The following is a 22476-nucleotide window of genomic DNA, read 5'->3' as shown; positions in this document are numbered from 1 at the left end:
ATCCACTTAATTATTCTTCCATTCAATTTTAATTATGTATTATGGAAAAAATTAGGTAAATGCCGTGGTGGTGAGAATTAAAAATTGTAGTAGTCAGAGGGAAGAAAAAGAGAAGTTTTCTCATCTGTAGAATGAAGGACCATCTTGCTCTTCGAGGGTCCTTTTAAATTTAAAAGCCTCTGAAACTCCATTATCCTAAGTCATAAAGATGTAAGAAATTAAAATTGTAAAAGTATATTTTAATACATTTCAGAGGAAAGATCTGAGTAAAGATCAATTCAACTTTGAAGAGAGGCATTTCTTTTCAAGCACAAAAGTAAAGTAGGTTAGCATGTAGGAAGGGTAGTAAATATATAGCAAGATGTCAAACTAGCTAAACCCATAACTATAGACAGAAGAACAGCAAATGAAAAAAAGGCACAAAATGTTGAAATCAGGGCAGGTCACCAAGAAAGAAGACAATTATATAGGGGGTGAAATAGGAAAAGATAGACGAGGAAATGAGAAACAGCTTATTAGAGCAAAGAATGGTAAAAGAAAATCATTCTTCAATTATGAGGAGAAAGAGAAGGACCAAAGAAAATGTCTTTCTAACAGTCAAGAAGGAAAAGCTGTTATAGAGGACTGTGAAATGTCAAAAGCTTTTTATGTATTTTTCCCCCTATCTCTTTACAAAAAGTGTACCTGGGATCAGTTGTCTAGACTCAATCCTAAAGCCAAAGTAGAATGGGTGAAGAAGTAATCAAAGTTACAAAAAACTTACTACAAAGAAAGTTGTACTTCTTAGCATTCTTATTACTGAGAATTCTCAAATAATGGGGAAAGTCCCTGAATCTTAGGAATAAGTAAGAGTAATCACTTCCCCAAAGAGAAGAAAGTAAGAATCAGAAAGAAAAAATTTCTTAAAACATTCAGGAAATATTTATTATTTGCCTGCTTTGTACAGATCACTGTTCTAGGTTCGATGGGAGAGGTACAAAGCATAGGTTAAGACATAGGCACTGATTTCATATACTTTACAAAATAGAATACTGATACAATACATGCATAGATAATTATAATTATTTAAATGTTGGTATATATTAATCATTCATAAAACAATGTGCTTTGTGGAATATGAAGCAGAAAAAATCATTCATTGTTAACTACTATGAATGTATAAAAGCAGAAGGGACTTCACAAAGGCCATAAAGACCCATACGGTATTTGAGTGGAATTTTAAACGATTAGTAGGAATCCCTGCAGGTAGGTAAGGAGTATAGTAGATAAAGCACTGGAACCAGGAAGACATAAGTTTGAATTTGGACTCATATACTCACTAATTGTGTGACTCTGGACAAGTCACTTAATATCTATTTGTCTCAGCTACCCAACTGTAAAAAGGGGACACATTAGAGAAGGTAATGGCAAACCACTGCAATAGCTTTCACAAGAAAACCCCATGGATAAATCCATCGTGTCACCAAGAGTTAGACACAACTGAACAACAAGAAAGAGAGGAAGAGAGAGCATTCCAAGGAGAAAGAACAGCATGAACAACAACAAAGAAAAATGGAGGACATGTTTTTCTCAAGTTATCAAGTTTGACTAGTATTAAGGATAAGGGGAATATTTGAGCAGAATCAGATTATAAAAGGCTTTGTAATGGAAACAGAGGAAATCTAAATATTACTCAGTAGGTATTAGGGAATCTATAGTGAGTAAAGGGCTTTATTTGCCAGATGACCTAAGCCTATTCATCAAAAAAAGATCTGACTTTAGGAAGTCCAATATTCCTCTCTGTTATTATGATGTTCTCTCTCTTCCACTGAATGAAAGTGTTGTGCATGAAGAAAATACTGTGTGCATGTATATGTGTGTCAGGTTCTTTATGGTTCCCAAAGAGCAGCCCAACTTTTATCTCCCAACTCTGCCTATCTCTGGGTGGTTTGCTAACTTAGCTATCGAGGGGATACATGTTATTGTTGATTTATACAGTTAGAATCAGCTTTTGAGCCCCCCATTTTAGACAAAATCATCTCTTCTCTAAATTTATTATATTTCCCTAAATTCTAGACATGTGACTTTCCCTAATGATGTACAAACATGTTTCTTCTTCATCACTACCATCACCATCATGTAACTGTATTAAACATATGTTTTAAGGATTGCAAAGTTCTTTACACATATTACTTTATTTTTTGTTCCTCCCAACAACCCTGCCAAGGAGGTGTTATTAACATTTCTATTTGTAGAAAAGGAAATTGAGACTGGAGAGGTTAAGTATCTATACTTTTTTCAAATATGCTCTTCAAGATGAAAGTGGCAGTGGTACCTTAGATTCTGAACACTAAGAGCTATTGTTCATTGAATCAAACACATACAAATATTTGCAGTGATAATCAAATGTCTTTATTGTCCACATTTCATTCATTACACTTATTAAAAAAAATAGTTGTGTCTCTGGATCCACCTTCTCTATGAGACTAATGCTGAGTGCTCATGGAGAAAAGTTTTGCTCCTGTAAAGCAACATGCCTATCCCAATGTCATTGTACATCTCCCCAAATAAGGAAGCCAGTGACAGTTACATATGCCAGAGGTAGAATCAAGCCCCTAAATCAAACACAATGTTCCATGAATATGAGGGAATACATTAGTTTTCTTTTTGACTGGAACAATCTCAGTTATATCCATGGTTCTGCTTAGCACTTTCCACCTTCAAATGTGCCATTACAGATGTATACTCCAATTCTATGAATTATAAATAATCTTTTAGTGGATACTCACAACATAGTTTTTATAATTTTTTTTCTCTTGCCTTCATTCTGAATATTCAGGGACCATGGAATATTGAATGCCAGTGTGGACTTCGTTTTTCAAAACATTTATTGAAAGAAAGGATACATAGCATATGAAGCATTGGGGTTTTCATGATTTAAAGACAATATTTAGGTAAAGATTTCTAAAATAATATTTAAGTGTAAATACCACTTTTATTACATGAGAAGCAAATAAATCACAACTTTCCCTACAACATATATTTATTTGGTTTTAATATTGAAGATGTTTCTTTGATAGATTTACATAGAACTCAAAAAATAGTCAATTTGTTCATTGTAGATTTCTTTGAAGAATTCTAAAAAAGGAAAAATAATTTTAAGAACAAACCTTATTTAATTTTAAAATGTTAGTTTCATTCTTTTAACACAGGTCTTATAGGCAATCATGCTAGCTTAGAAAGGGGTCTACTTTTTAAAGACATTGACACAAGGAAATGAAGTATTGGAGGCCTAAGAGATATATTATATATTGACTACTTATATACAATTATTCATTTGTATTTTACCTCTGAGAAAATTTGTATGCATTAAGACATACTATCAGAGAGAAAGAAGCATAAAGAAAAAATTGTTTAAATATACAAATGAGAGTATAACTGATTTTCTCTTCTCATTTCTTTTTCATACTTGGAAAAGGGGGGCTTTTCTGTTATATTTTTTCAAGAAATACAAGTTACCCAGATCTGAGTTTGAGAAAAAAAAAATCTTTTTTCTGTGAGTTGGTATAAGAAGATCAAACTTTTCTTACTACCATAGAACTATAGATATGCAAGTAATGTCTGTGTGTTTGTAAAAGAGTTGGGGGGAACACCTAGGTGGCTAGGTGGATTGAGAGCCTGGCCTAAATAAGGGACGTTCTGGGTTCAAATTTGGCCTCAGACACTTCCTAGCTTTGTACCTGGGCAAGTCACTTAATCCCCTTTACCTAACCCTTACCACTCTTCTACCTTGGAATAAATAAACAGTCCTGAGAGTTTAAAAAAATAGATATGCAAGTGACCACAACAGTAACTAATAACTTCATGTGACAAAAAAAAAATGGAAAGATTCAGGGAGATTAACTTGCTCAAAACCTCACAGTGGAAATGGTTTTTATATTACCAAGAGAGTATAGACCTTCTCACATAAATAGGAAGGGAAAGGGGAAAGGAAAGGGAAGGGGATTAACATTGATTGAGTGCCTACTCTGTGCTAGGCAAAGTGCTAAGTGTTCTGCAAATATCTAATTTAATAAGCATTGAATAAATGTTTTTTCATTGATTACTTTAAACTGTGATGGGTAGGGGCAGCTAGATAGTACAGTGGATAGAGTGTCAGGCACAGAGTTGGGAGGACCTGGATTCAAATCTAGGCTCAAACATTTCTTTGCTATGTGATCCTGGGCAAGTCATCTGGCCCTTATCCCTCTTCTGCCTTGGAGCAGATACTTAGTATTGATTCCAAGACAGAAGGAAAGGGTTTAAAAAGAAAGAAAAAGAAAATGGAACTGGCACCCAGAGCATATTGTTGACATACTAGGATATCTAAATCTTCTCCACAGTAATCCCTCTACTACCACTAAGTAGAGTGTTAAGTTTAGCTCCAATAAACTTTGTGGTCCAAAAACCAGACATGCTAAATCATGAGAGATTTATCACCAAAGGTTGGGCAACAGGTAGAGTGCAGTATAGATACAGTGGAAGAATCACTGGGTAGAATTAGGAGACCTGATCTAAATCCCTGCATGTGTGATGCTTTGTTCTATTAATGTGACAAGTCATTATTCTTTTAAAAATTATATGTTTAGCTGCAATTTCCCATAAAATGGAGTTAATAATACTTGTGTTGCCTGGGAAAGATGGTTGTGAGAAAAGTCTTTGCAAACCAGAGCTAAATAAAAGTGATATCCTAGAGGGTTATTTAATAAGGAATACAGACATTATAACCTACAGCTTCCCCATACCAATGAAGTCATGGATGCTTTGAAGAATGGAAGAGATGTAGGTATTGAGATTTATATTACTCAAGAAAACCAATGTTACTGCCATATCTAAGAATAATATAACTATAAATCACCATTCTCCTCTTTGTAGATTGAGAAACATAAGATTTTCCAGCAGTGAGAACTCTTGCACGATGATAGTTATTGGAGGAAGAGGACTCACATCCATCTTACTGATTAATTATGTCACATCAGGCTTTTTCTTTATGTAGTTTACTACATTCTAGTTAAGAATATGACAACACTCATAATATTATGCACACATGTATGTCTCTCTATATATGTAGAGAGAGGTATGCATGTATTCCATAATATATGTAGAACAATGCACCATGCTAAATCTGGGTTGGATTGTATTTTAACTGATTTAAATTATCTGGGTTGGTGAAGGGTGATAATGGACCTTGGATTAAAAAAAAATCATGACTTGATTCTCAAAAGGATTTTTCTACATATCAGCACAAGACAAATGGGGGAGGGGAGAATAAATGGAATTTGGTAACCATTCAGAAGCTCAAACTGCTTACTCTTAACTCTTGAAACAGGTGATAGTATGAAGAATTAGAATAAATTATTCTAATAGAATTATAGATTTAGATATATATATTTAGATAGATGTAGATATAGATTCTATATCTATGTAGATATAGAATTATATCTAATAGAATAATAAATTATTCTAAGCTCATTATTGGATTGGATTCTACATCAATAGAAATCAGACTTGTATAACTTGAAGTGATCCCCTAATATGAAGTACTCTTAAGAGGAAATATTCTCCTAATGAGGAAGCATGTTGATGTAAAATGATTCCTAGATATAGAAGGGGGAGAAAGGAATAGAAATTCATATAGTGCCTACTATGTGCTAGACACTGTGCCAAGTACTTTACATATATTATTATTTGATCCTCACAACAATCTTGGGAGGACAATAACATTAGCCCCATATTACATTTGAGAAAAACAAAACAAAGAAAAGTCAAATGACTTGTCCAAAGTCACCCAGCTAGTAAACATTTGAATCTAAATTTGAACTCATGTCCTCCTGCCTCTAAGTCCAGCACTCTATGCACTGGGCAATATTGCTATATACTTAGAGGGTGAGGCAGTTGCTTACAGAGCTGAAAGATTGATGCTTAGTTAGACTTACCACTAGGAAGTGATGCATCAGCTCCACTTTAAGATCATTATCTCTTTCAGGCAAGTGAATTAGGATCACTCGCTTCTGAATTTTCAGATTTGAGCAAATCTTCATCACTGTGATAGAAAAGAGAAAAATGCATTTGGAGACTCAGACAATTATAACTACTTATACTAGAGTTTGGAGCCCCTTTTACCAATATTTGGGGAAATCTAGACATGAACTATATCCTGAGTATGGTTGGAGTGATCCACAGTGGGGGCACTGAGTCATCATGAGAGGCGGATACTTCTGGAGTAAGTTCCCCAGTACACATAGTAAAAAGCCTTGGAGTTTGTAATTTGTCTGTTTATACCCTATATATTTTTCTTTACCTTCTCTTTCCATTCAAAATTGAATCTAGATATTTCCTCATTGCCATCTGCTTCAGGAGACGGGTGTAACTGTCAGTGAAAACAGCATCAGAGTGGCGCTTAAGTAGACTATTTCCTTTTTCAAGGTTATCACTATGGAAAATGAGGAAAAGGAAAGACATCAGATTTAATTTTTTCATTAAATATGCCTCCCGAATCAAGAACTTATTAGGGTGAAGAAGCCATATTAAAATAGTTTATACTACCTTTACAAAAAGAATTGATGTCTATTTGTTACACAAAAAGTAAAGGCCATTGTTGGTGAAAAATAAATTCACATCTAGTAGATTAAAATACAGTTAGTAAAAATTAAGAGCTTACCTAACTCTTTTGCCAATAATAGACTCAAGGTATTTTTTGGCAGAAAGTTGACTCAAGAGTTTGCTATAGTCACTGGTGAAAAGTCCATCAGCATGTCTGCTATTTCTAAAATAGGGGGAAAGATCATTTAACAGTTAAAATGATTACGTTTTTGGAAACATAACAGAAAGTAAATGCTAGTCTTTCAATTCTATGAAGAAAATTATTTGGAATACACTGTAACAAAATATTTTGGTGCTTTAAATGACAATATTCCAAGTCTTACACCTTAAATTCAAAATGATCTTTATCCACATTCTATGACAGCAGTTTCTACTTATTAAGGTTCCAACTTATCCAATTGGAGCTTTAAAATAATTTGGAAACTAAGGAGACTCTAGTTATCATTAAAAATTGAGCTTTGTTTTCTGCTTTTTTTGAAGGAATATTTTTCAGAACAAAGTACTGGTCAGATTCATACCTGATTAAACAGATTCTCTCACCTTTCTGCATTCATTGTCTTCAATTCTTATTGAATGACAATTTAATTAATTAGTTAATCATGTTAAGGTGAAGGGAACAAAATATTTACAATCATAGGAAGTGAAATTAAAATAGGCATTAAAGGCTAGCCCAATCTGATTAAAGAATGTGCTGCTCTCCTATTTGCAGCAAATTGTCACCCATTGTATTTCTAGTGGCAAAGAAATCATGACTTTTCAAGATAACAAGGTCAATTTTCAGTCTTCCCTTTAGTTTTTGAAGTTCTCTAGAAAGAGCTGAGATTGCTTGCCTACATATAGAGTTACTCCAATGAATTCCTTGAACCTTTAATACTTTTAGTGGATGATATAAGCTAAGCCATTATGAATATTGTGGGACTATTGAAAGATTCCATCAACCCGACTCATCATAATGTATATACCATGCCCATAGTGTAGGGGATATAGAAATAATAGATATATGAAGGAGTTGTAGTGAGAGAGATGAACCAATATTGTGTTACATATAGTACAACCATATCAGGGTGTGGAAATAGCCTTTAGTAGTGTAATATATAGCACATTGTTGTAATAGAGATGGTGAGAACAATAGCAACTATATAATAGCTAGCATTTGTATAACATTTTATTGTCTGCAAAGCAGTTTGCAAATATTATCTCATTTTATGCTCACAACCACAGTGGACAGTGTCTGGAGTCTGGAGGACCTGTTTTATCCCCACTTCAGACATTTACTAGCTTTTTTATGCTGGCCAATTCACTTAACCTTTGTTTGCCTCAGTTTCCACCAGTATAAAACTGGACCCTGGAGAAGGAAATGGCAAACCACTCTAGTATCTTTGCTAAGAAAATCTCATAAAGTGGAGTCATGAAAGGTTAGGCATGACTAAACAACAATGGAAACATATTAGATGTTTAGAAAGGGGAAACCAAGGCAAACTAAGATTGCAATTTACCTATGGTTACATAGCTAGTGAATATCTGAGTCCAGATTTGATCTTTGGTCTTCCTGACTGTGGATCCAGAATTCTATCTACTATACTACTTAGCTGCCTCAAAAAAATTCTCAGATAACAAAACAATAAATAAAAGGATCTCACCTGTTCATGGGTCTAGATGCATCAAAAAAAGACAAGTCATTTTCAGGTAATGAACTTTCCAGATTGTCATTTTCCACTCTTAAGAAGCCTAAATTTTGATCAGGTTCATTAGGGCCATCCAACAGTATGCCATTGCCCAGCCTGCTAAAAGGGAAAACATCATGATCTTGCTGTACACTACTGAATAATAAAGTATCTCTAGAAACATTACAAACCATTCTAGCCAACATATTTACAAATGAAATCTAAAAACAATTCTCTATCAACAGTGTTTTAGACAGATTTAAGGACAAAAATGTGAAGTTCTAAGGAATATAGAAACACAGGAAGAACAAAGAGAAGATGGAAAACATCCAGGATGGGAGAAATGGAAGGAAAGAAGAGGTAGGGAGAATAAGGGCATGGGAGGAATCTATGTTTGTAAGTTTAGATGTTATACCTTTTTAAGGCTCACAAAGTACAGCTTGGTGCACAGTGCTAGGTCTGGAGTTAGGAAGATATGAGTTCAAATCCAGCCTCAAATACTAGCTCTGTGAGCTTGGGCAAGTCAGGGTTTGCCTCAGTTTACTCAACTATAAAATGGAGATTACATAATTGCAATTACCTTACCCAGGGGTTTTGTTAGAATCAAAAGGGATAACAATTATAAAGTGCTTAGCACAAGGACTAGAACATAATAGGCACTGTGTGAATGGTTATGCCCCTTTCCTCTTTTGCCCCACAACAATCTAGTGATGTATGTAGTATCAGTACTATTATCTTTATTTTACTAATAAGAAAAAGAAGCAGGCAGAGGTTAAGTGACTTGTTTCTAGTCAGTCCAAGTCAAAGCTGAAATGAAAACCTGTCTTCTGACTTCAAGTGCACAAGTCTTTCTACTGCACCCTGCTATATCTCACCTTGCCTATAGAAACTGCAAACAAATAAGTACTCTACACACATGCAAGAAACCATATACTATGTTTATATATATATATGTGTCTATATAGAACACATATAATATTGATGTCTTTATATACAAAATAACAAGAGTATCGATTGGCATATTTACATTATGGATGTTATTTTTATATATGCAGGGAAGATAACTTGACTATATAAATTTTACTTACACTGTTTTCTCAGTAAGAAAGGCATTCATTAATTTATTAAATATATAAAATGATCATAAGATCTTCCCCATTCCAAGACAGCAATGTCTGTTGCAGCATACATTTAGAAATGGCTCAATGTATAGCCAGACTCTCCTACTGTACCTTCCAGAAGTCCTCCAAGGGATTTCATCTGGGACTTTTCCAAGGCAGCATAGTAGCTGTATGTATCTGGCAACTTTGCCCTCTGTGTAATAGTAATTGGTGAGAATTTGGTTTACATCTAACAAGTTTTCTAACAGAATCTATGCGTTTATCCTTCCATTTACTTGGATTTAAACCTGGACAAAAATGAGAGGAACTAGAAAGGAGGGCTCTTTATGTCTATTTTCCTAAGCTTTACTACCAAATTTTGGCTCAGGATTTATTATTCTAAATATCCCAGATTAGCTCTTTATGTGTATTCTTAAAGAAGCCAAAAGTATGAAGTGAGAGACATCATCTCTATGGGTTTGTGTGACAATTTTGATAACCTCCAATGCTGTTTCTTACAGTCACTGCATTTGGTAGGTCTTCTATATTTGTGAATGGGAGAGATTTTACTCCAGAGTGTGCAATGGTATAAAACAGGGATATGGGGAAGATGAACATATGAAAAATGCACATTTTGTATTCCAGATTGAAAGCAAAACTGTTTTTTCTAAGGATTTCTAAAATCTCCAAAAATAATATTTAGGAAACTGATTTGAAAAATTAGACCAAATGAATTACATGAGCTTATTTAATTACATTAGTTTATTCAAAGCAAAGTCCCCAAGGAAAGTTCAATCTTTTCAGAGTTCTTAAAATGTGCAGTGGTGCAGCATCCTTGCTTAGGAATGCAGCCCATAGCAAGTAATGTTGTTCAGGATTGCAATTTGCACCAGGAAGGGTATAGCTGCTAATAAGTGTGTCTTAAATGTCCAGAATGTTCTATCAATGCTGCCACTGTTCTGCCTCAGAATTGCTCTCTTTCTGGGCAGTTTTCAGAGTTATATAGGAGCCAGATTTGGTTGACTACCTTAGAGACTGAGTACTCCTGACAACAGAGCAATTTTCACTCAGCTGGGGAAAAGTCTGGTGAACTCATAAGAACTGGCAAAGGACTTTATCTATGAAACTAGAAAGAAATTCAGACAGAATTTTTTCTTTCCTTTTTGATGTATAGCACAAAATGAATTCATACCAAAACCTGATCGATATATCTTTTGCTTAATCTTCATTCATTTAATATGGAAATTTCTTAAAGCTATGAAATGTAACATCAGTCATAGAGGATGCAATAACTAAGGGATAAAAATAAAATCATATTCCAAAATTTTAAAACCCTCACCTTCTGTCTTAGAATCAATACTAACTATTGGTTGCCAAAGCAAAAGAGAGGAAATTGCAGTAAAGTGACTTGCTTAGGGTCATATGGAACCCAAGACCTCCAGTCTCCAGGCCTGGCTCTCTCTGCTCCTACAAATAGCTTATACTATATATGATTTGTATTTTAAAATACTATATTGAATTAATATCACAAGCAAACAAATAACATTGATATCTTTGACATTTCCTGAAATTTTTATCTAATACATTCCAGAAGAAAGTAACTGAAATAAAAGTACCATCCAGATAATTGATGTTATGTGAAAAGGTGTACCAACTTAGTGATGGTTAAAAATAAGTTTGTTACTAATGCAATCCTAGGAATAAAAAAAAGAGAAAACTCTTCTTTGGGATTATTTGGAGATGTGATCTGAGCTGCCCATAGCCTTTATCCTACTGATAGCTAGATGCTGATGCTAGAGAAGTGATTTCAATGCACCTGTATAATTATTTATAGTAGAGTCTGGAATTGATTAGGGACTAAAATGAGTAATGCCATCACATCATTCAAGATCAGCAGAAAAAAAATTTTTAAACCTGAGTTTCAAATAAATTTAAGTAGTGAACAAGATATGGCCCCTTATTCTACTACATTGCACAGTGAAGAGAGATGGAGACCTGTGAAGTTAAAAGACAGCTTACCTCATGATAGAATATGTTCCAAAAGGTAATGCCAGTGTTTGTGAGCAGAGGACACTAAGAAACATCAGTGACACCAGGAGCTGGGGGCTACTTCTGGCTTCCATCTCTGGACCTGAAATGAATGAAAAAGAAGTCAGTTTAGATCACCTTTCGAGCTGTTTCGGATATTGTCTGCATAATAGCTCAGAAAATAATTTGAAATATAAAAAGTTTTGCCAAGTTCAAAACAAGTGACTATCACTACATAGAAAGAGATAAAATTGCATCATGGTTACAGGATCATCCTATAGAATTTCCTCCATTTTCCTCCATCACTTTGAATATAAATTAACTGCTAGCTATGTCACAAACTACATATAAATTTTACACAACTTTATGCTATTTGCCGGTTTTTCAAAGAAACACACATGAATCTAAGGAACACTAGTCTTCTTTTTAAACTAGAGACATATGCAAGCAATCAAATATATACTTTCTTCACTAAAGGAATGGGTTGCAAAAAAAGGGAATCAATGAGTAAATGAACTCTCTTCCAGTTCTTATCTTAATTATCTAGTAAAGGCAAGAAATTTATGGAGAGAGATAGTCAGACAGAATTGTGGAAATACAAAAAGCTTACTCAGAACTCTCTTCCCTTACATCTGCATTTGAACATTTTAAGCACTATTAGTAAAAAAAAATAAGAATGCCAAGTTCTCACTAAAGAGTGTATTATTATTCAAATATTTATAACTTTAGAAAAGAGAAAAGGCATATATAGAGGGAGAAAAGGATATTTATATCTAATTTCATTACATATCTTTGTGAGTTTCTAAAAAGAAACAGGATTTTAAATTCTCTTTCTGTAAGAAGATTAGCAAAAAGAAATATTTAAAATAACAAATAAAGAGGAAACAATCACTGTCCCAATGATGCAACTGATGGTAAAATAAAAGCTTCAGTAATCGAACAAGATACAAGTTAAAATCTTGTTACAACCACTGAGTGTATGATTTCTGTATGACAGAAATCAGTTCTGAAGCAAGAGAAAGCATGCTCTAGTAACTAAAACTGAATGAAGAAGAAAGCAGGATAAAATATTTACAAACTAATAGAGTGAATAGAGAACCACATAAGACAAGCTTTCACATTTCATAATGTTACCTAAGAAACTAGTTTTGTTTTGTTTTTAATGGCTGTAAAAAAAAATCACATGGAAAACTTTAAGCTAGAAAAAGAAAATTCTGTATAAACGATGGAAAGTTGCAGGGAAAATACAAAGACAAGTTGAGTTTCTGCTTACCCTGACTTGTAATGTCTTCTCTGTGGTGGGGTGTGCTCCTTTCTGGAGGATGCCAGTGAACGCCTGGAATCTTCTTGTGCAGTGAATTCCTGTGAAACCACAAAGGACTTCACCTGTTCACTGAAACAGATCTTAAGCTTGGCTACAGGGATGCTGTTCTTCCTAACTCCTGAGTCTGACTCCTCGTCTCTTCACTATACTCTGACCAGCATTTCAAACACTCCTTTTTATAGGGCTCACACATGGGGCCAAGCAATCAAATGACGTCACAATTATGACTCCCCCAGGGATGAAGAATGCCTTATGAGGTAGAAGGTCCTATGTAATCCACGAGAAACACGCAATGTTCTTATTATGAGTGATTTATATTAACTTATGGTGAGTAATTTCAAAATTTGAGGTACAGGGAAAAAACTTCAACTTATTTAAATAACCAGCAGACCCATGCGTAGTAGGAAATAGGATTTTTTTCCTTTAAATGAATGTGAATATAATAAGATAATGATTATTCAAGTGTGGTTTAGTAGTTATGAAGCAGTTTTTCACAAGAGAGATTTTTTTTTCCTGAAAACATTTCAGAGGAATTGGAAATAATCAAAGCAATGGAATCATTTGGGGACTATGTGTGTGTCTATGTCTGTGCAATCTCATGTACAAAGATATATGTTACATATATGAAATGTTATCTACATATTATTACTTATTCTAATAGGAAAACCGTGCTGTTCATGCTTTAATTATTTGTATTCCATTGATATTATTACAATTCTTCTCTCTTGTTTAGTGAGATTTATTACCTATGATGAGACTGGGGAATTTAACATCATTTGATCATTCCAGAGTTGCTAATTATTCCCTACAGAGAACTGTTTTAGGATGTTAAACCTCAGAAGTTTCATTTCTTTAAAATATTATTTTCACCTTTTCTAAAGCCTCACATATATTTTAGGGATATTTTCTTTATCTCTTAAGTTTTAATCTTTTACTGGAATAAAACCCTGTTGATACTTTCTGAATAATTTAACTCTAGGTACATTATTACATATGTTACTCTGGGTACAACTCTAGGTTCTAATATTTTACCATTAAACTTCTCCGGGAAAAAACCAAAAACACAAAATGCCCCTGTAGTCAAAAGATTTGCTTTGCAAATGGGGTATGATATATATTTCTGGGAATGATTTGGGATTTGGATTCAGAGGGCTAATCTTTGAATCTTCCCTCTTCCACTGACTATGAGTTCTTAGGCCAAACACTTAACATATCAGTGGATTAAATTATCTCTAACCTCTCTCTTACCCCTAGATAGATTACTTCATCACCTAATTTCTTCTAAGATAAATGTTCCCTAAATACTCTGTTTTGGAACAACTATCCCAGTAAAGGCTAGAGTTTGTTTGCTTGTTTTTTTTTTTTACCTTCCAAACAGGTCAAAGCCCATCTTTGTGGCTTACAAAGATATGAATAAAAAAAGAAAAGAATATTTGACAGTAATTTAATTTGTTTGTGAAATATGTACATTGTGAAAGCAGTAGGTAAAGTTTAGATTCAGCTAAACAATTTTATGGGCATCGAAGGAAACTGTAATCAATCCACTTTTGGCTTCCTGTGCATGCTCTTCTTGTGCTTGTTTGAAAGTACCTAACAAGAGGGTGATTGAATCTTTCTTCTTTCTTCTCTCTTAAGATTTTAGTACATCTCTTTGATTCATTCTAAGACAGCCTGGGATAGCAAAGGAATATTCTGCTATTCCTAATCACATTTTCTAATCCACTTACATGAAAAATTAAATGAATTAAATTTCCTAATGTCTGGAAATTTGTTTCCCAGCTGACAGCTCTGACTTAAACCAGAGTTCCTGTGATGGCTTAATTCCAGGAAATATTTTTTTACCCTATTATTACAAACTGGAGATCAAGATAATTCTCATTTGGAGGGGAGGAGGTGGCATTATTTCTTCATCTCCCAGCTTCCCAGGTAGTTTTATTTATGATAATCAGTATGATATTTCATTTGATTAATTGAGACAAGAGGTGATACAATGGGTTGAGCCCTGGACTTGGAGTCAAGAAAACCTCAGTTTAAAACCAACTTTAAACATTTACTAGATATTTGATCAGAAGCAAGTATCTCAATCTCTGCCCACTTCATTTCCTTTATCTGTAAAGTGGGTTTTATTAACACTTGTCTCCAAAAGGTATTTGAGAGGATCAAATGAGGTAATATTTGCAAAGCAGATCATAAATCTTGAAACAGTATATGAATATTATTATTCTTGTCATAGTCATAGAATTTTCAAGGGTATGCAAATACTAAGAGAAAAAAGAAATTAAACTATGACTAAATTGATAACGAAAAATAAGAAAAAAGGAAGATATTTAAAAATTTCAAAGTGTAAATCCTTTTAGTTAAAAAAATCAAAATTATGGAATGAAAATCAAGGTACTTTAAGACATTATTATTAGAATTCCATCAACTTCAAACCTTTAAAAGAAATTAGAAGTCAACAACACTGAAATAAAATACAAGTACATGACAATTTCCCCAAAAATGAATCTAAAAGTCCAACATGTAGTTCTAAATGGTATCAGAGCACCATCTACAGGTGAAAACTCTCATTTCATAGAGGAGTAAGAAAGTGATCAAGCTCTCAACTTTTCTAGTATATTTTATTGATGGTATTTTTCTAGTTATAACAAAAAAATTAAAAACCTTTAAATTGAGATAGAGAGAGAATGTTTGACTTAATCCTAATGTCTTATCTTTGAAAATTTTATAAATCAGGAAAATAAAAAACTTTTACTTTAATGTGCATAATCTTTCTACTTTTACATCATATCTGCTCTAATTCCATAGTACTTTAAGAATGTAGGAGCCTAATGTGAATGTCTGTGGTTTGCACATAGTTTAAAAAATATTCCATTCTCCAAATAGAGGTTCATTGATGTAGCAGGGCTCATAATGCTTATATCAATCATCAAATTTTAGAACACAATTCATTCTGAAATATCTTGTCCATTGTCTTTTATTTTATAGATGAGAAAACTGAGTTCTGAAGAGATTTTAGGACTTGCACAATGTTAGACAAGTAACTAGTTACTTGTAGTTCTGAGTTAAAAGAATAAAAGTACTTTTATTCTTGTTTCAGTGCTCCTTCCACTATATCCTATAGCTTTTAAGAAATTTGCATAAGTGTGAAAAAATTCTGAAGAGATATTGTCCTTTTTAAAAATGGGAGAAAGTACATAGACATAGACTCAGAATTTTTATTGAAAAGAAATTGGAAGTAAGAAAAGGAATAGTAATGTGAAGGGTAGGAATTTTTTAAACTAAGTTTTTATTTATGTCTTCTATTTTTCAAACAACTGTAATTTTGTCCAAAATTCTTCTCCCTCCACATCCTACAGAGTCATCCCATATAATAGATACCATTTTTAATGACAAAAGAAAGAAAAATAAAAGAAAAAAATCAGCTTACCCAATCAATACATTGAAAAAGTCTGAATATATGTGCAATATGTATACTTGGGGACTTCCCACATCCATGAAGGGATGGGTTGAAGGTATCCTTTTGTATTTCTTCAAGTAATGCTTGATTTTTATAATTGTGTTTAATCTTGTGTGTGTGGTTGTTCTTCCTACTTGCATGGTGTAGTTATTGTGTATATTGTTTTCTTGGCTATTGGATCTTTCCATGTGTCTCTATAGTCTCACACATATTATTTCTTATAGCACAGTAATCACCCATTGCAATCTACATACCACAATTTATTTAGCATTACAGTAAACATTGGAACATCTACTTTGTTTCTAATTTTTTCAATTATAAAAAGGTCTGCTATAAATATTTTGTTGTAAATGGAGATTTCCTTCTCATTAATGATTTATTTGGTGTATAAGTCCCAGATTCAGGGTATGGATATTTTAGGCATTATTTTTCCATACCCATTCTTAGCTCTAGCAATAATGCATTACATTAATGTATCTGTCACCCCACGAGATCCCCAGTGTGGCCATTTTTGTACCCTTTGCCAATTTGAAGGGTGTGAGGTGAAACTTCAATGTTGTTTTCATTTCTCATTTCTCTTATTATTAGTCATAGGGAACATTCTTTCATGCAGTTGTGAATATTTTTCAATTCTTCATTTTAAAACTGTTCATACCCTTTGACTATTTAGATATTGGGGTATGGCTATTAGTACAGATTCAGTTTTATATATATATATATACATATATAAATTATTTATGTCTTCAATACCAAAGATTTATCAGAGAAATCAGATATGAATTTCCCCCCTTTTGACTCCTTCCTTTATATCTAAGTGCACTTCTTTTTTCTGTGCAGAAATGTTTTAGTTTCATGTGATCAAAGTTATCCTACTTTATCTTTTATAATTGCCTCTATATCTTGTTTGAGTGAGAATATATCTACAACTTCTCTCAGAGGAAAATGACATGTTTATCTTCTGATTTTTTTTTCATTTTATGGTTCTTAACATGAAATTTAAGATACTTTGTACTATATATACACTATATTTGAGCTCTGGAAATGCTGTTTCCCCCTTAGTAGCAGTGCTTATAACAAATAATGTTGCTCAAAAATCATCCCTTTTTCCACCATTTCCCCTGATTTCTAGATGTTGTGTGTTTCCAAATGAATAAGTAGTTTGATAAAGCATTAAAATGAAAATTAATTATAGGGTTGTCATTTTTTATATTAGCACAATCTGTGAGCGCTGAATATGTCTTCAGATATTTACATTGTTATCTATTTCTTTAAGAAACATGTTGTAATCAAATCTACATAAAGTTTTTGTTCTTTATCAAATTGATCCCATATATTTTATATAATATAATTATTTGAATTAGAATTTTCCTTTCTATGACTTCTTTAGGATTCTTGTAATTATAATGTAAATGAGCAATTAAGTTTTGAAGTGTTTTTTTTTTTTTGTGTAGCCTATAACTTTGCAGAAGCTATTAATCATCTCAATTATCTTTGCTGATTTCCTGAATTTATCACATAGACCATCATCAGGTCAGCAAATAGGGATAGTTTTATTTCATCTTTATCCATCTTTATTCCTATAATTTTTCTCCTGTCTTACTGCTTTTGCTAGAATTTCTAGAATTATATTCAATAATAATAGGGAAAGTATTTTTCCTTAAGCTCATATTTATTAGAAAATATTCTAGTGGGGGCAGCTGGTTGGCTCAATGGATTGAGAGCCAGATCTAGAGATGGGAGATCCTATGTTCAAATCTGACCTCATACTCTTCCTAGCTGTGTGACCCTGGACAAGTCACTTAACCCCCATTGCCTAGTTTTTTACCAGTCTTCTGCCTTGGAACCAATACACAGTATTGACTCCAAGATGAAAGTTAAGGGTTTAAAAATTTTTTTTTCCTAGTGTATCCTCATTGCTTATAATGCAACATACAAATACATATATGGTTTTTAGATAGATGCATTTTTTAGCATATTAACAATGTCTCTCTATGCTTAAACTTCAAATAGTTGTTTAGCATAAAAGAGTGCTACACTTTTTGCTACACTTTATCAAGGGTTTTTTGTACCTCCATTGAAATGATCATGTGGTATTGGATATTTGGATTTTTAATATTATTATGTTGATTGTTTTTCTAATGTTAACATCCTTGCCTGCCTAATATAAATATAATTTTATGATAATAAGTGATTTCTTGGATAAATCATTCTAGTCTATTTGATGAGATTTTGTGTAAATTTTTTTTCAATATTTATAAATTATATTTGTCTCCTTTGCTGTTTTATCCTTCCCTGGTTTCAATATTAGGACTATATGTGACTCAAATGGACTCAAGTAGAAACTTTCTCTGTTTTTGAGAACAATTTCTGAAGTATGGATACTAATTTTTCTTTAAAAGTTTGATAGAATTTTTCTATAAATCCAGTAGGACAGGAATGTTTTTCTTTGTTTCTTTGCAGCTAGTTGAATTTCCCTTAATGAGTTAGGATCATTTTAATATCTAATTTTTGCCTTCTGATAATGTGGGTATTTTCTATTTTTGAGGATAATACTATATTTCTTTTACATTCTCACCTTTTAAAATATAAACATCATTATATACATTTTCCTAATTATTCTCTTTTATTTTGTTTTGATTGTGATTTCAGCTGGGTCATTTCCTATTTTATTGATTTGACATTCTTTTTAATCAAATTAGTATAAGGTTTATCCATTTCATTAGCTTTGTCAAAGTGCTTAGCTTTTGGTTTTATTAATTCTATGTTTTTAAAAATGATCCATTTCTCATCCAATTTTTATATATAAAGTCAATTTATTAATTTCAAATGTATATTCAGTTCATTAATCTCTTATTTTTCTATATTGTTCATGTAACTTTAAAAGTATGTGATTTTCCCTTGAAGACTGCCTTAGTGACATTCCAGAAATTTTGGTATTATTCCTTTGATGCATAGTCAATTTCTTCATTCCCTCATTTTTTGCATGCCTCTATTTTTTAAATAAACAGCAGATTGAAAGTTTTATAAATCTAATTTGCCAATGCTTTTTTTCTCATTTTATTGAATTTTTTAATTCAGTCACATTTAGAATTATGAAGTTATACCTGTTTCATTTGCATATTTTTTCAATTTAGGATTTTACCCCTTCTTTATAAACTGTCAATATTATGTCCCTTCAGTTACTCTATTTTAAGCTGGCCCCCATTCAAACTGACTCTTTCATTTCTTCCCCTCTGTTCTGCTCCTCCCTTTTGTTAACCCTTTCCTTTTGGAGTTTTGCATCTTATTTCCTTTTACTTTCCTGCTTTTGTCTTGTTGTTTAATTGTTTTCTTCTTTTTTCCTCTTTGTTATAGCACCAGCAGTCCTCAAATATGACATAATTGATACATGCTTTCTTGATAAAAATTATTGATAGTCTGGGTGTATAGTCATGTAATTTTTTTTATCTTGTCAACATTCTGAAAGTGAAGGGTATATAACAACATGTTAGGGGTATTTTTGGCTTGTTTCTCTTGCCACAACCCTGAAAAGTTAGGGACCATGGAACAATGAATCTTTGTGTGTACTTCTTTTTTTTCCCCAATAATTTTATTGAAAGAAAGACTACATAGAATATAAAGACAATGGGTTTTTATGATTTGATATAAAAATTTAGGTAAAGATATCTAAAATAATACTTATAGTGGAAAGTCTTTTATTACACAAGAAGCAAATAAATCACAACTTTCACTTTTTTATATTTGTTTTGATTTTAATCTTGAAGTCGTTTCTTTTATAGATTTGAGAACTCAAAAACAGTCAATTTGTTCATCAAACATTTCTTTCAGTCATTCTGAAAAATAAAGCAGAACAAAATTAATTCTTCAAAATAATTAATTCCCTTTTTATGCTAAGTTTTTTAGTTTAATCAACTTTTGGTGGATAATCATGCTAAATATAGTGAGGAAGAGAAGCCAAGTTAGATTAAAAGTTTTAGCATATACACCAAAGAAGTAGAACCTTTTGCATATATGTAGGTCATATAGAAATGGATTACCTTTTGAAAATACAATGAAGTTATATTCATTTAGAACACGTAAACTGAATGTCACAATAAACACTGAAAAATAATTTCATGATTAGCTGATAAAATTCAGTTATTGGAAAAAATAATATTATCTAGATCTTTATGGATTAAGAGAATTTTTAAGCAGGCAGATACTCAGTCATTAATGAAATAACTGCTCAAAATTTAATCAACTTAGTTATTTCTAAAACAGATGATTTTGAGGTCAAAATATACCCAATTGTGTGAAAGACAACAAAGTTTTTTTTTCAATAATAAGGTAATTGGAATATATCCCAAGTAAAATAATTGTTTGTTAATGAAAAAGAAATCTTATAGTCCTAAAACTCTAGCCTCATCGCTTTAAATGCAAAATTGCCTTCACCCATATTCTATGACAATGAAGAATCTACCATATCCAATATGGCTAGTCTACACTTGAGTTTTAAAATAATTTGGAAAGTTAAGGAACCCACCTGTACTTAGAAATGGAGCTTTGTTTTCTACTGTTTTGAGGGGAGATTTTTTTTTTAGGTCAAAGTACTGATTCATATCTGAATAAGCAGGTTCTCATACCTAGTTGTATTTGTTATCTTTCTTATTTCCTGACAGTTTTAAATTTCTAGCAAAGGATCCATTTTTCAATAAGACAACTGACTTAAATCTATAAGAATACAAAGCATTTTCCCAGTAGACAGATGGTCGAAGGATATGAACAGGTAATTCTTAGGTGAAGAAAACAACTTTGAGATACCATTTCATATCTATTAACCTAGCTAATATGACATTAAAGGGAAATGATAAATGTTGGAAGAGATGTGGAAAAAGGAGTACATTAATTCACTGCTGGTGGAGCTGTGAACTGATTAACCATCCTGAACAATCTGGAAGAAAGCTCAAAAGGGCCATCCAACTGGACATGCCTTTCTGATCCAGCAATTTCACTACTAGGTTTATATCCCAAAGAGACTGAGAAAAAGAACTACTCTACAAAATTATTTCTTGAATTTCTTTTTGTGGTGACAAAGAACTGGAAACTAAAGAGATGTAAATCAGTTGGTGAACTGCTGAACAAGTTGTGGTATATGATTATAATGGAATGCTCTCATGCCATAAGAAATGACAAACAAAATGATTACAAAAATCCTCAAAACACTTATGTGAAGTTATGCAAAGTGAGCAGAACTGGGAGAACATTGTACACAGTGGCAACAAGAATATATGTGAATGACTTAAGTATTACCAATAAGACAAGGATCCAGGACAACTCCAAGAGGCTCATCTCAAAAGAAAAGTATATCTACCTCCATAAAAGGAATATACATAGTCCAAATGCAAATTGAAATATATCATTCTTTATTTCTTTTATGAATTTCTGTTTAGTGTAAGCAATATGTGGCTTGTTTTGCATCATGATGAAAATTGTAATATCTATTACATGATAATACATTTATAGCCTATATCTTATGATCTGCCTTCTTAAGGGAGAGAGAGAGAAAAGAGAGAGAGAGAGAGAGAGAGAGAGAGAGAGAGAGAAAGAGAGAGAGTGTGTGGATTGCAAAATATCAGGAAAAATATTAAGAAATTATATTGATTTAATCTGGAAAATAAAATTTATTTAGAAATGCATTGCTGACAATTAATATATTTTAATTTAGGCAATTTTGATGAATAAGATTTTGAAACTCAAGATGGAGAATTAAAGAATGCTCAGAACTTGAAGTTCATCCTTTAGAAAGCTACAAAAAGTAAAAAATGCCTCAAAATGAAATATGAATGGTAGAAACAATAAGACAAAGCAGTTCTCTAGCCCAAAACAGCATGGAGAGACAGCAAAGAGAGCCCATCTGAGTGCAGTAAGAAGGGAGAACATAATTCAGCATTCCTGCAAGAGCTTGGGTGAGATATAGCACAAATCACAGGGAAAGGAACAGAACTATGATCAGTTCAGACTTAATGGGGGGAGTGGAAGCCAATGTAATAAAGTATAAATGGCAGTGGGAGAAATGTAGCCCAGCAGAGTCCAGCCAAACCAAATCCAATGTGATCCAGCATAGGCAGCAGAGGGAAGAAACAATCCAAAAAGGTCTGTACATGGCTAGAGTGGGCAAAACCCAATGTGATCCAGCATAAGTAGCCTCTGGATAGAACAGTTCCAAGCCTCCCCACAAAAGGCCAATTAGGTCACCTGTGCAGAATGTTCAATCTTGAACATGGGTGACAGTCAATACAAACC

At 32.8% G+C, this 22476-nt stretch overlaps 1 protein-coding gene across 2 annotated transcripts; it reads right to left on the bottom strand.

Moving 5' to 3' along the window:
- Nucleotides 1–2368: 2368 nt before the first annotated feature.
- On the bottom strand, nt 2369–13070 carry VIP (vasoactive intestinal peptide). 2 transcript variants are annotated; one of them, XM_007484772.3, is made up of 7 exons: nt 12687–13070; nt 11405–11516; nt 8262–8405; nt 6680–6784; nt 6320–6451; nt 5955–6061; nt 2369–3117 (listed from the first exon to the last, which is right to left on the bottom strand). In XM_007484772.3, exons 2-6 carry the CDS (start codon nt 11506–11508, stop codon nt 6001–6003), a joined length of 546 nt encoding a protein of 181 aa, XP_007484834.1. In that variant the 5' UTR covers nt 11509–11516; nt 12687–13070; the 3' UTR covers nt 2369–3117; nt 5955–6000. The 2 variants fall into 2 exon arrangements, with proteins under 2 accessions (XP_007484834.1, XP_007484835.1); XM_007484773.3 differs by having other exon boundaries at nt 8262–8402; nt 12687–12897.
- Nucleotides 13071–22476: the final 9406 nt, after the last annotated feature.

The sequence above is a fragment of the Monodelphis domestica genome, chromosome 2 (genome assembly GCF_027887165.1).
Source record: "Monodelphis domestica isolate mMonDom1 chromosome 2, mMonDom1.pri, whole genome shotgun sequence".
Taxonomy (NCBI): Eukaryota; Metazoa; Chordata; class Mammalia; order Didelphimorphia; family Didelphidae; genus Monodelphis; species Monodelphis domestica.
The sequence above is the reverse complement of the archived record's forward strand: the minus strand, read 5'-3'. Positions and strand labels throughout refer to the sequence as shown.